Here is a 14,301-nt window from a genome sequence, read left to right as displayed (position 1 = left end):
AGTAGCGAAAAATGACGTTGCTCCCATGGTGTTTTTTAAATATTGCACACAAGAATTACGCTTTTTTTTAAACTAATACTAATACTGAAACTAACAAACTAAACTAAAACTAAGCATTTTATGAAAAACTAAACTAATAAAAACTAACAGAACTACCCTGAAAACTAATAAAAACTAACTAAAATGAAAATTTCTAAAACTATAATAACCCTGCTGCCATATTACAAATAAATTGGTTTCTATACTGTTTGCATTTCTCTAAATATGCAAAAGCACAAATAAATTTGTACAATTTTTAGGACTAAACACAATTTATCTTCATAACATTCTGTGGCCCTTGCGTCCTTCTGATTTTCTGAATGTGGCCCTCAAATGAAAACGTTTGGACACCCCTGTTATAGACCCTCGAAAGTCCCCCATTTTGAGGCCGAATACATTCAAACATCTTCAAATCCAATAAAGGAGAAGTTGCGTAAGGTGCAGTAAATTAAGTTAGGAGAAAGAGTCGACGTGTTTTAAAGAGCCACGCCGGCCGGTCTTTTGATAGCGCTCGTATGTTTATATTCCTAAAGCGGAGCCTCTGTGATATTGTCTGGTATGCGGAGGCTCGGAAGAGGCTCGCGTTTTTAACTCAATCTGCAAAGATAAACAGCCCCCGAGCGAGCGCGCCGACCGGGAGGCTTCATGTATGTTCATTTGCTTGCTTGTCACTTGCATGTTGCCTAACCGGACAATTTTCAGTCACCTTGTTGACCGAATGGCGACTCTATGGAGGTAGAGGGCTGTGGGTCCCGGTCCGGCCGCGGGGGTCGTCGTGGTGTGGGCGGGAGGCCGCAGGTCAGGAGTGAGGGGGTGCAGTTGGCACCGCCCTCAGGAAATGTTAAATGGGAATGTGGGTTCAACTTTAGCTGTGTCACTTCCCTGTTCCTTTGCCCCTTGCTTGTTTTATAAAGCCCCCAAAGCAATCCTGTCTCTTAATGAGGGCTAATTACCTTGTGGATTGTGTCTATGGATTGTCAAGATATTGCATGATTGTTGCTCCTTCTCTAAAGGGCCTTCATTTTTCAGCACTCAAAATAGTCACTAATGCTGATAGCACTAGCATTTCTGCTAGGTAAATTTTCCACAAAAAAAAAAGGACAGATAATTTAAAAGAACCGAAATATCCCAATATTTTTTTTTCTGAAAATCGAATGCTATTTTCTAATTCTTGATCATAAAACGACCACCAGAGGGCTGCCGACTGGGCTGTCACTATCAAATATTTTTAGAATGTTCTATCAATTTTTTTTCTCCATTGATTTGAATGAAATAACATTTTGCGTTAAAATTTTCTTTTTTAATATTTTTTTTTAATATTTCCAGTTTACTATTATTATTTACAATTATTGTTGTTCATTTAGTGATTAAAAAAACAAACAAACTTAGATACGATGCCAAGTACTGTTACCACTAGTACTTTTGATATGTAAATTTTCAAAATAAAACAAAATCAGATCATTTTAAAGAGCAAGCTATATATCCGAATATAACTTTTTTTTTCTTAAAATTGAATGAAATTAATGGCTATTTTATTTTCTAACTTCTTGATCATAAAATGACCACCAGAGGACTACCGGTTGGGCTGTCACTGTCAAATACTTTTAGAATATTCTATCGATTTTTTTTTTCCAATTGATTAATCGGATAAAATTACATTTTGCATTAAAATGTGTTTTAAAAAAAGGCAGACATTTTCAGTTGACCTATTTCTAAAGTCAACTTAGCTGCTTTAGTTGACCCCCCCGCCCTAAATAAAAGTATTCACTCTTATGATGAAGTGCGGCAGACTTGCATGTTGAGTTGCTTCATGCATTAAACTTTTTTAGCTGTCAAGTGTGAATTGTAAGTTTTCCACCGTTTCATAGAACAGAAAAACACACCAGTAGAATTGTACTCACCTTTAATTCTGATCTTCTTCCACTCCTCACTGTCTACTTCTTTTACTGTTGATTCAACGATTCGGCGGCCATTTTGTACTAAGAAAACAGGACAGACACAAAAGACACAAACTTAGATCTGGGCACGCGCGCACTTGCTGGCAGCTGACATGATGAAACAGATAATTAGCTGTAATGGACTTCAGTCCTGCATGCAAAATCAGCTGAGTGCATGGAAGCCCAACCCCCTCGGGTGTCTTCTTGCGGTGTTGAGGGTTAATGTAAACCAGGGAAAACTTTATAAAAAAAAAAAAAAAAAAAAAAAAAAAAGATGTGGTAAAGCTAAAGGAAGTCCGTGGAGATAAGACAGGTAAGCCTCTGCTGGGTTGCAGAAACAGAACCAACAAAAGTTCATTTTTACTGCGATACACGGCTTGTCAGGTTCACAACATAAGGACAGCAAATCCAAAGCAGACCAATAGAAATGCTGATCAATGTCTGAGAGACATGTGCTTCAGACATCAAAGAGCCCATAAATCAGCGCGCCGTTCGACGCCGATAGCCAGATACCGTCACACTGATATAACAACCTTAAACCAAACACGTTTAAGTTGGAGCCGCTGTGTGTGCGTGTTTGGAAGGCGACATTCCTGGATGTCAGAGCAACAGCCTCAAGTTTAAGATAACACTGCCACGGTGAGCTACGGGTGGGAATTGATCTCCCCCCCCCAGTGGCTGGCAAAAGGGCCTCGGGTCAAGCGCTGATGGCTTTTCCTTCTGCGTGCAACTGACAATGTGAAACTGCACCGACACTCCCATTATCATCCCTCAGATAGCCTATACGTTCGCCTCATTTGTTTTGGTCGATAGCATTGCAAAAGTGTGCAATAAACAAGACTTTTAAATGCGCTTGCTGACAAATTTTTGAATGATTAAACAACTTGCCGAATACATGAAACGAGGCTTCAAAATGCAGCACTCGGAATGTGCCTCACTCAACTGTCATGTGTCAATCAAAACCAATTCTTCAACCTAGAAAACTGATGCGTCTAGCAATTTCTTAATGCCTACACAACTTTATTTGTGCTGCAAAAATATATCTGCCTACAGTGTCTGGAATAATACCTTTTTCCACACCGCAACAACGAGGCACTCAAAGGTGGCCACGTCAGCATTGAAGTCCTTATACAAAGTGTCTGTCACATCTGGTTGGGATTTTATCTTTAAGCTACACTTGTGCCTTCTCTCTCCATGACATGCGCGCACTCCTAGGTGACAACGAGGCGCTCTAAAGTTGCCAGACTAGCCCAAACACCTGGTTCACACACTGCCAAAACTGACTTTAAAATTTATTTTTTTTAAATCCCTCCTCGCTCTACCACTTTTCTCTGTGTGACCGCCGCACACTCACAGCTGACAACAAGGCGCTCTAAAGTTGCCACACTAGCCCGAAGGTCTGGTCCACACGCTGACTGTCAAGTCTGACTTAAAAAAAATAATAAAGAAAAATATCTCCTCATTGCGCTACCTCTTTTTGCTGCGTGATGTTCACACACTCACACCTGACAACGAGGCACTCTAAAGTTGCCACACTAGCCCGAAGGCCTGGTCCACACACTGTCAAATTACTTTTTTTTTTTTTTTTTAAAGAATCCCTCCTCCTCACTCTACCACCTTTCTCTGTGTGATGTTCACACACTCACAGCTGACAACGAGGCACTCTAAATTTACCATGCTAGCCCGAAGGTCTGGTCCACACGCTGACTGTCAAGTCTGACCTAAAAAAAAATAATAAAGAAAAATATCTCCTCATTGCGCTACCTCTTTTTGCTGCGTGATGTTCACACACTCACACCTGACAACGAGGCACTCTAAAGTTGCCACACTAGCCCGAAGGCCTGGTCCACACACTGTCAAATTATTATTATTATTTTTTTTAAAGAATCCCTCCTCCTCACTCTACCACCTTTCTCTGTGTGATGTTCACACACTCACAGCTGACAACGAGGCACTCTAAATTTACCATGCTAGCTCGAATGTCGGGTCCATACACTGACTGTCAAGTCTGAATAAAAAAACAAAACAAAACACTCGTCCTTGCTCTACCACATTTCTCTGCGTGATAGTCGAACACTCACAGCTGACAATGAGGCGCTCTAAACACACTATTAAGTGTGGCTTTTTTTTTTAAAGAGCCCTCCTCCTCACTCTACCACCTTTCTCTGTGTGATGTTCACACACTCACAGCTGACAACAAGGCGCTCTAAAGTTGCCACACTAGCCCGAAGGTCTGGTCCACACGCTGACTGTCAAGTCTGACTTAAAAAAAATAATAAAGAAAAATATCTCCTCATTGCGCTACCTCTTTTTGCTGCGTGATGTTCACACACTCACACCTGACAACGAGGCACTCTAAAGTTGCCACACTAGCCCGAAGGCCTGGTCCACACACTGTCAAATTACTTTTTTTTTTTTTTTTTAAAGAATCCCTCCTCCTCACTCTACCACCTTTCTCTGTGTGATGTTCACACACTCACAGCTGACAACGAGGCACTCTAAATTTACCATGCTAGCTCGAATGTCGGGTCCATACACTGACTGTCAAGTCTGAATAAAAAAACAAAACAAAACACTCGTCCTTGCTCTACCACATTTCTCGGCGTGATAGTCGAACACTCACAGCTGACAATGAGGCGCTCTAAACACACTATTAAGTGTGGCTTTTTTTTTTAAAGAGCCCTCCTCCTTACTCTACCACCATTCTCTGCATGATGTTCGCACACACACAACTGACAACGAGGCACTCTAAAGCGACCACACCAGTGGATAGTGTGACGCAGATGTATTTTCCAGGTGTAGTCATACCTGTTTCTTATTATTCTACAGCTTTTCTAGCTATAGCTTTGCTAAATTGACATGGTAAATGTTCCAGATAGCCACTGATGCGAACAAAGGCACTCAAGTCGGGGAAAGGAGACTCGTGCCGGCTCCCAAATGTCTTACTGGGACCGTATGCACATTTTGTATTGGCAATAATGACTTCAGAACTGTGAACCAGTAGTGTACAAGAGTAAAACATAAGTTCAGTCAGGCCAATATAAGTTGTCTGTGACTCATGCCTAGCTAGCGAGCATCTTTAATTGTAATGGCAGGTATGTAATCGCATCACATTTTGCAGCCTGACCCGTATCCACCCCCTTGAAACCCTCTGGAGGGTAAACTGCAAAAGCACCTGCAGGACTCTCCCATGCTGACCTGTGACTCCAACGACATCTGGGAATATCATGCATACTTCCCACCGCTCCGCAGTTGCCCCATTTCTGTTCCAACAGCCCAACAGCTAATTGCGGCCTCCCCAGATCCCCGAGTGCACGAAATAACTGCGGCATAATCCAGAGGTATGAGATGTTTTCTTTCACCCCCTCTGGATTCTGCTACAACAAAAGTAAACAAGCTCTCTTGATTAACTGGAAAAGGCTGAAGCCAACGGAAATGACTGTTATACGTTCAGGTGAGTTTTACACACACTGATTATTTTGGATGTTAACAGTTTATTGTTGCTGCGGAAGAACTGAATGAATACTTCCCAGAAATGTACTTTCATTTGTTTATTAGCAAATATTTACAACAGTCACAACGTACAGACTAAAAATCCATTCAGCATTCTGTGAGACCCCAAAATAAATATTTTATTTAGTTGGGGGGGAAAATTGACTTTTCACCAGTAGAAAAATAAATACAAATACTCCATTTGCTGTGAAACGTTGTCACGAGGAATGTAAAAAGCAATTGTGTGGTTTCTCTCTCTCTCTCGTTTCAAAACAGAGCAAAGTTCCTCAGCTCATTTTGTTTTCACAACATTCATATAGTCGCAGTGGTCTCTCTTCATATCCGTCTTGTCCTATAAGTGCTCCCTTGCAAACATAACAGTCCCTGCAACGGGAAATATCGCACATCCCGCTCTCGGAGGAGGAATGAAGCTCGGCAGCTGCATGCGCCTCGGCTGCACTTTTCCACCTTTCAGTCTTTAAGCAGGAGAGTGGGACTGAGCCACTCGTTCTTCAAAGTGGATGATCTGTCAAAAAGAAATATTGCTGTCATTAAGAAGAAAGTGGACACATGCATACTTGTAATTGACAAAATTAACACATTTGAAATTATATGGTTTTTCATTTTATAAGGTTTTCAAATATTACCTAAAACTTTTGCGCTTAAGAGCATTAATTGAGCTTCATGCGGGTTATATGTACACTAAATATAAAAAAATTTGAACATGTACATTAGTTGCACATGAAGTATGATGTGGTATGAAAATTGTATTTTTGAAGAGGTTAAAATTAGGTCCATTTATCACATTTGAATCATGTGCAAACAGTTTACGTGAGCAAATTCAATGTTTTTAATCTACACAGAAAAAAAGTAAAATATGACTATAGCTCATTTTGATAATTCCTTCTCATTTTTGTAATTATTTAAAATAATCTTCGTTAGAATTAACCAAGAATTTAATGACAATTTTCTGAAAATTGTGTATTTATATGTATTTTTTTATTTTAATATTTGATTCTTTTCAAGTAAATAAATATGAAAGATTCATTTGAATTCACCAACTTTAGGTTGAAATGAGTCAATTAATGCAAGCAAAAGTGCAGGATTCTTGATGTTGTACATTCTCGGTGGGCCACATTAAAGAACACAGTGGGCCGCACAGGGCCCCCGAGCCTTACTTTGCCCACACCGTTTTGGAATCTTAATCCCTACTGCATAGCAGGGGAAAAATGGGAGGATATTTCCAATATTAAGGGAGCACATTTGAACATATTTTACGTCAGGTTGCGCGTAAAAGTTGCGAAAAAGTCATTCCACTTTACCATGCTGCATGTCCCATCCAGTGTAGCCCGGCTAGTGGCTCTTGGTCGACACGGAGCAGGCGTCCCCCATCCTCCACACGGAGAAGGCATAGCTGAGACGTTCGTGCGCCACGTAGCTGCAGCTGGACCCCCGCGCGTCCAACTCGTCGCTCTGCAGAACTTGACACAAGAAGTCGATGTAGCGCGCGGCCAACTTGAGCGTCTGGATTTTGCTCAGCTTGTCCGACGGCAGCGTGGGGATGATTTTCCGGAGCGACGTGAACGCCTCGTTGAGCGACTGCGTGCGTTGGCGCTCGCGGATGTTGGCCATGACGCGCTGGTTCTGCAGATCGTCGATGGAGCGAGCGGGGCTGCCGCCGCCGCTGCTGCTGCTGCTGCTGGCCTCGCTGCTTTCGCTTCCCACGCTGCCGCTACCGCCTCCGCGGTCGCAGCTCTTTCTGCATCTCTTCTTGGGGATCTCCGCGTCCAAGCTCCGGTCCAGTTCCTCCGCGCTCCTGCGCGCCGCCGCTCGCCGCTTCCTGGCGCCCCTCCTCGGCAGCTGGCGCTCGGTCTCCTCCTCACTGTTCCCCGCGCTGTCCATCGGGGAGGAGTCGTCTTCCCGCATTCTCCCAAGTCTTTCGAGGTGCACTACAACCCAGTTGCGCCTCTTAATTCCAGTCTACAAATCCCACGTGACAAAAACAATAAAATAAAATAAATAGTGCCCGGAAAGCAAATGGTGCACCGTGGAGAGGGAGAGGTGTCTCCCACTCTCTTATAGCGGGGAGCGAGATGTAGGATTTTGGGGAGCGCTGTGATTGGGTGGGAAGGGCTGTAATATAATACCACTGCAGGAATAACTTGTCTTAATATCAGAGGAAGAGAATGGGACTCCAAGGCCAAAAAAAAAGGGAAAAGAAAGGGGGTGGGGGTGTTTTTGTAACTTTGTGCGCAAGATATTTTTGTGGGCGTTTTCTTGGATGAGCCATTTCTGCACGAAATATGTCGGCGCAGCAATGTGAGGCTTTGGGTTCACTAAAGTCATTTTTTTTGTACTAGCCTTTACACAAAAATAGTTTTTGTTAATATTGACACACATTTTTATGAATCTATAAATTAAAAAATAACTGACAGGTCATATTAGATAGAAAAACAACCGATATATCTTTTTTTTTTTCCTTAGAATTGCAAGAAACTGAGTCTATTTGTTTCCACTCTATCAAAATTTACACTTGGAAGTGAGCAAAATATTCAGAGTAAATTGTACTCAAAGTCTTTTGATTACATATACGAGAAAATTTGCATGCATGGAAAAAAAACTCCGAAATTCAAAGTAAATTTTGCAAGGAGAGATTTTGACTACATTTTACGAGTTTATTAAAAACAAAAAGTGACACCAATGTTAAAACCACGACCATCACTTTGGGAGCCTGCATGCCACTCTACCACCGGAGCTCTGCCACTCCTACTCATCATTATCATCAATATTATTATCATTAGCATTATTATTATTATTTAAATCTCCTCCAAGTGTAAATTTTACTCTGTTTAGACTAAATAGACCGTTTAGATTCAAATTTACAGTGATCGTTAAACGGCCAGAAGTATCGAACAAAGAGTCGCGAGATTGAAAGGTTATCGGCTCCCGGCTCTACCGATCCCAAATATGGCCACACAGTATTCAAACTTTTGCATTATTGTCATTTCCATTATAGTGAGAAGTCACAACACCCAATTCCCGGTTTGGTTCCTGGCATGTGAAGATACAGCACAATATACAGCATGCAACCTGATGACTCCCATTATATAACTTATGATTCCCTTGACATGGTTAACATAACAAACCAACTCCTTCATACTGGCACTGTCAAAAATTTTAAGCAGTATAGGGAGGGATCTCCAAAAGTACAATTATCCACCAATCTGCCGCAATAATCCCGACTGTATTCGAAATCATGGACCAAAATAAACAATGATGAAGTATGAACTACAAATAGACGTATTTTACATTTTTGTGGACTATTTTTTTTACTCTATTATTATTATTATTTATTATTATTATTATTATTATTATTAGTCACCTTTGCCTACAGGAGTCGCATTTGGATTATTTTTTTTTTTTACACAACTGTACTTCTACTTTTGGCATCTTTGGGGGGAAAAAAAAAAAAAAAAAAAAAAAAAAAAAGACAGTCCAGAATGTTCTCAACTTGCAAGATGAGGACACCTGTCGAGTCAATGACGCACCTTTTTCTGCAACCCATCAAGCCTTTGAAGACATTCGAGCACAGTAACGACTCGTCCAGCATGTCTAGACGCAGAGACGTGAAACGGTGGTGACGGCAAAAAATAAACCCAGTGAAACACAGGAGGGGTCGCAAACAGCGGGAGGCCTCGGCTCGATCGTAACCAGACCGACGTTGTTTATTTTCCCGTCAGCGGCCCCCGAGTTGAGGTATGCGCTTAAATGGGTCCGACCCCCCACCCGCGGGGTTCGTCGACACGGCGGCTCAGGTTTAAAAGACGACCCGTCCCGGGGAGCACTCGGGGCGGGGCCGTGCACGCAGCGGGGTCGCTAAAAAGGAGGTGTCGGACCGCGGCGTAAAGCAAACATGGAGGTGATGAAGACACTCGTGAAAAGAGAACCAAAAAAAAAAATAGAATCCAATAAAGAAACAAGAGCTGGAAAAAGTGTGGAGGAATCGCAACAGGCTCTCCTCAGCCAATTTGCACCTCAGTGTCAAAGATAATATTCAACCTCCATTTGTGATGCAAATCCCCATTGATAAAACTCAGCTGGCGTCAGTCGAACTTTCAGGTGAGACATGTACGTGCTCTGCTCTCCAAGGTGCTGAAAAAAAACCCTGACCTGCCTGACCTGCCAATCTGACGTCTCACCTTCTGCAACATTGTACATGAAATCCACTAAATTTTCTGCATCTGTCTTGAATAAACCTAACGTGTGTATTTTTGGAATGATTCAAACTCACAGGAGGGCTTGAGCGGAGATTCGAACCTCTCGACTGTTCGATACCGCTACTTTTCAGATACCAGTACTAGTGTTGTTCCGATACCGTTTTTTGGCCCCTGATACCGATACCCAGCTTTGCAGTATCGGCTGATGCCGATACCATACCGATACCTAAGGTTTTTTTTTCTCAACATGAAAAAGCTGTCATTGGTTCAGAGCATTCAAGGGCCAATATGATATCTTAGATCAGCACACAGTGAACATCAGTGTTGTTCCGATACCGATACTGGTTTCGGCAGAGGCGCCGATACTGCATTAAAACAGTGGTATCGGTATCGGTGACTACTCACAAGTAACATGCCGATACCATTAATTCCAACGCTAATATAGGATTTTGGATGCAGCATCTTGTGTCTTGCTGGTGCGCGACATTCACTGATATGTGACACGTTCACTGCATGCCGATCTAAGATATCCTATTGGCCCTTGAGTGCTCTGAACCAATAGCAGGACAGCTTTTTCATGTTGAGGGGGAAAAAAAACAAAACACGTAGGTGTAGGTATCGGTATCGTGCCATTAAAGGTTATTTTAGTTTACTAAAATTCAAAAAACAATATTGTTACCGAAATAAAATAAAAAAGAAAATGCTTTTTAAAAAACAAAACCTAACAAACTACATTTTATGTTTACAAAACTAACTAAAACTAACTATAATTATAGAAACGTCCTTTGTTTTAGTCTTTGGTAATTTAATGCATGAGCCTTTGGGGATGATTTTAAATGTGATTTTTAGTAGATTTATTTTGATATCAACCGGAATAATGACGTTTGAAAGTATGTCACACGGAAGTGACGCCATCTAGCAGCAACCAATAGAAAAGTACCGAAAAATGACGTTGCTCCCATGGTGTTTTTTTAAATATTGCTCACGAGTAATACACACAAAAAATAAAAATAAAAAATAATATTAATAAAACTAACACTGAAACCAACAAACTAAACTAATAAAAACTAACAGAACCCCCCTAAAAACTAATAAAAACTAACTAAAATGAAAAATTCCAAAACTCTAATAACCCTACTGCCATATTACAAATAAATTGGTTTCTATACTGTTTGCATTTCTCTAAATATGCAAAAGCACAAATAAATTATTTGTACAATTTTTAGGACTAAACACAATTTCTCTTCATAATATTAATGTGGCCCTTGCGTCCTTCTGATTTTCTGGATGTGGCCCTCAAATGAAAAAGTTTGGACACCCCTGGTCTATTTGGTCTGATCTTGTGACTAAGAACTTTACAAACAATTCCGGCTGTCCCCTTCAAGGAGTCATTGATACGCCAGACGGCGTGAACATCAAGTGTTCTCCAAAAGATCCCTCATGAAGGAGATGTAGACGATGGCCAGCCGCAGCGTCTCGATGCGCGACAGTCTCTTCTCGTAAGCAAACGTCGGCACTTTCTTCCGGAGCGCGTCGAACGCCTCGTTCAGACTAAACATCCGCTTGCGCTCCCGCACGTTCGCCGCCCGCCGCTGGACCACCGTGATGATCCTCCTCCGTTTGGACCTCGCGCCGGGCCCTCCGCCTGCTCCTCGCCCTCCCGGGTGGATCAGCGGACGATCGTCCGGGCTCCAGGACGTGTCACTGGACGGGCTGCCGTCCGCCGGCTCCATGGGCGGAAAGTCCATCAGGTCCACATCCAAGTGGATCAAGGTGGAGTCCAGTAATCGACTCTGCATCTCCAAATCCAAAAGTTTGGCAAATAAAATCCTTTTAATACGTGTGTTATCACAAGGAAGAGAGCATCTCTCACAAGTGAAACCAGCTTTTGTCCGATTCCGGATGGAGCACGACAGGGTGAGATCCTATTTGGCTAGAGTCCAAAAGTCCTTATCCTGCTCTTTCAATGAGTGACCCGAATGCGGCACCCGACGTGCCCATGCCAAAGAAGTGGCTCGAAGCTTCTGGAGCACAGGAGCCTCTTGACAAGTAGGGTCATGCACTCGTATTTACACTAGCCCTTCTTCCACGCCGGCTAAATAACCAAACTTTTTTTATCACTTAAGAGCCCCAAGAGAAGACCAAATAGAACATTCCCAAACAGTCACCACACAGCAAAAAAAGCTTTCTGTTGCAAATTAGTGCAAATAACTGTCAGTTCCCATGGCAGAGGAGTGTCCACATTGGGGGGGGGTACTGAAAGGGCCGCCAATGTCTATTTAGACTCCCCCAAGAGAATGTTTGCTTATAAGCATGATGAGGCAATGTATTTTCAAATGGTACCGAAAACGTAATTTAAACACCTCCGCAGTACTGAGTGAACTACACTTGCTGACTTTGCAAGAAACGGCGTACACCTTGGACTGGTCACCAGATCATGCATATTTACTAGCGTTGTTCCGATATCCAGCTTTGCAGTAACGGCCGATGCCGATACCATACCGATATCTACGTTTTTTTTTTGTTTTTTTTCCCCCTCAACGTGAAAAAGCTGTCTTGCCATTGGTTCAGAGCATTCAAGGGCCAATAGGATATCTTAGATCGGCATGCAGTGAACATGTCACATATCAGTGTATGTTGTGCACGAGCAAGACACAAGATGCTGCATCCAAAATCCTATATTAGCGTTGGAATTAATGGTATCGGCATGTTACTTGTTAGTAGTCAACCTCTGAACTGGCTATTTAGGATTGATTAACCACTCCGGGGCGCTCCCCGGCGCTTCAGTTGAACTTGAACATTTAATCAACTCAAAATGCAACCTTATTTGCATGTGCAGATTTACAGTATCTGGAGAAATAAAGTAAAGAAAATAATCACATTTAAAACAACTGTCATTCAAAAGCAAATTAACTCATATCTGAATGTTTCCAGGCCATTTTAAATGAAAAACGTACTGTATTGTTGGTCTACATTACTCATATTAGTAAGTTACTAAAGCCGCACATTAGCAGTTAGCTATCAGCTACTAACAAAATGCAAACATTTGCCAAAAACGAACACATAAGTGACATTAACACTCATACTTTCTTACTAAACACAAATAAGAATGTATCAGCACAAATTAGAATTGGAACGAATCAGAATGGACACTAACGTCGTCATTTACTACTGCCCGCTGCGATCTGAAAGACGCACGGAGGACGGAAAACAGGGAGCGGAAATAAAGCGCGGAGTTTCAAATTAAAAGCATTCGTTTCAAAATAATACAATGGTAAACAAAGCAGACAGAACAACTTGAATTCTTAACAGTTATGTATTTAAAACCCGTCTACAGTAAAAGGCTATTTTGGAGATTGCATCCATGTTATAAATGGACATCCAGAGATAATTCCATAAGAACTAAAGCGAGCGTTTATCTTGTACACAACTGGATTGTCATCATCTCCCTTCCACTGCTTTGCTATTTTTTCGGTCGGGCGGGCAGATAAACATGATGGGACATTCCGCCGGTCGTCGTGGAAACGCTGAGAAAGAGCAGCTGGGCGGTAGAATATGAGGTAATCTCACCCTGGGGCTGCTGGGTAAATATTGGTCTTAAATAAGGAGTAAAGCCCCCCCCCCCAAAAAAGAGGCGCACAAACACACCTACAGGGGTTTAATCACAGTTTTGTCTGAGTGGAAACACGGACAGACGGACGGACGGACCTTCACACAGACTCCTAATGAGCCGCTTCCTGCTCTCTGCTGTTATTATTGGTGCGCACAGTGTGAAATTAACGACGACTTTTTGGCGTGACTAAATGTTTGTGGGAGTAAACATTGGTCGTCCTGACACATACAAACGAAGAGTGGGACTTGAAAGTTTGTGATGACAACTGAAGCGCAAGCAAAACATGGGGGGGAACCCCCCCCCCCCCAAAAAAAAAACGACACATTTGCAGACAGATTGAAACATTTCGAAGCCTACCTTTGCTCGTAAATACGACATTCTGCGCATGCCTGGTCGCAGCTAAGGGAGCACTTAACGCTAAATCCCTCTTTTATTGGATGTTAGTCATATACGGTACATCATGTCGAACAGTAAAAATGTGAATGGCAGACTTGGGAGAAGGAGAATTCAAATCCTGTATTGGAAAGTCAATTGAATTAACTTCACGTCAGTCATGTTTATGAATTAAAAAAGTATTGTATACGTTTGAACCTATTTAAATACATTCAAAATGTACTTGCAAATATGTTAATACACACTTGTAAATGTTTAATCATACTTGCAAATGCATTCGAAAGTATTTGTAGGCCAAATGCTAAAAACTAAACAGGGATATTGGATGTTTAACATTTGGACTACATTATTCCGATACGTTCCAAAATTCCATTAAGTCAAGATTATTTATTTGTAATTTTTTTTATGTTTTATTATGTTTGCAGTACATAATTACTAGGGATGTAACGATATCCAAACATCATGATACGATATTATCACGATATGAAGGTCACGATACGATAATTATCACAATATTGTAGGGGGCTGCTGATATTTAAAAAAGATCACAATATTGTATTAAAAAAAAAAGAAAAAAAAAAAGAGCTCATACTAAAAAAAAAAAAAAAAG

At 41.6% G+C, this 14,301-nt stretch overlaps 3 protein-coding genes across 3 annotated transcripts in view; all 3 read right to left on the bottom strand.

The window, feature by feature from the left end:
* Window positions 1-14,301, bottom strand: part of snx13 (sorting nexin 13) — a 53,069-nt gene that overhangs the window by 32,208 nt on the left and 6,560 nt on the right. The window contains exon 3 of the mRNA XM_077506392.1: window positions 1,941-2,018. The gene's annotated coding sequence lies outside the window, so the exon portion shown is untranslated. The remainder of the gene's footprint in view (window positions 1-1,940; window positions 2,019-14,301) is intronic.
* Window positions 5,513-7,598, bottom strand: twist1a (twist family bHLH transcription factor 1a). The gene is made up of 2 exons (XM_077507223.1): window positions 6,791-7,598; window positions 5,513-5,994 (listed from the first exon to the last, which is right to left on the bottom strand). Exon 1 carries the CDS (start codon window positions 7,392-7,394, stop codon window positions 6,822-6,824), a length of 573 nt encoding a protein of 190 aa, XP_077363349.1. The 5' UTR covers window positions 7,395-7,598; the 3' UTR covers window positions 5,513-5,994; window positions 6,791-6,821.
* Window positions 11,101-11,744, bottom strand: LOC144007768 (protein Fer3-like). Its single transcript, XM_077507644.1, has 2 exons — window positions 11,661-11,744; window positions 11,101-11,484 (listed from the first exon to the last, which is right to left on the bottom strand). Exons 1-2 carry the CDS (start codon window positions 11,742-11,744, stop codon window positions 11,101-11,103), a joined length of 468 nt encoding a protein of 155 aa, XP_077363770.1.

This window comes from Festucalex cinctus, chromosome 19 (assembly GCF_051991245.1).
Source record: "Festucalex cinctus isolate MCC-2025b chromosome 19, RoL_Fcin_1.0, whole genome shotgun sequence".
NCBI lineage: Eukaryota > Metazoa > Chordata > Actinopteri > Syngnathiformes > Syngnathidae > Festucalex > Festucalex cinctus.
Note: the sequence above shows the minus strand (reverse complement) of the source record. Positions and strands in the feature narration are given on the sequence as shown.

Bases quoted from the DNA above. Each gene is read 5' to 3' on its own strand.
- twist1a (XM_077507223.1), bottom strand. From the start codon at position 7,394: ATGCGGGAAGACGACTCCTCCCCGATGGACAGCGCGGGGAACAGTGAG.
- LOC144007768 (XM_077507644.1), bottom strand. From the start codon at position 11,744: ATGACCCTACTTGTCAAGAGGCTCCTGTGCTCCAGAAGCTTCGAGCCA. The intron at 11,485-11,660 runs GTCACTCATTGA...TTGGATTTGGAG, and splicing joins ACGTCGGGTGCCGCATTCGG to ATGCAGAGTCGATTACTGGA.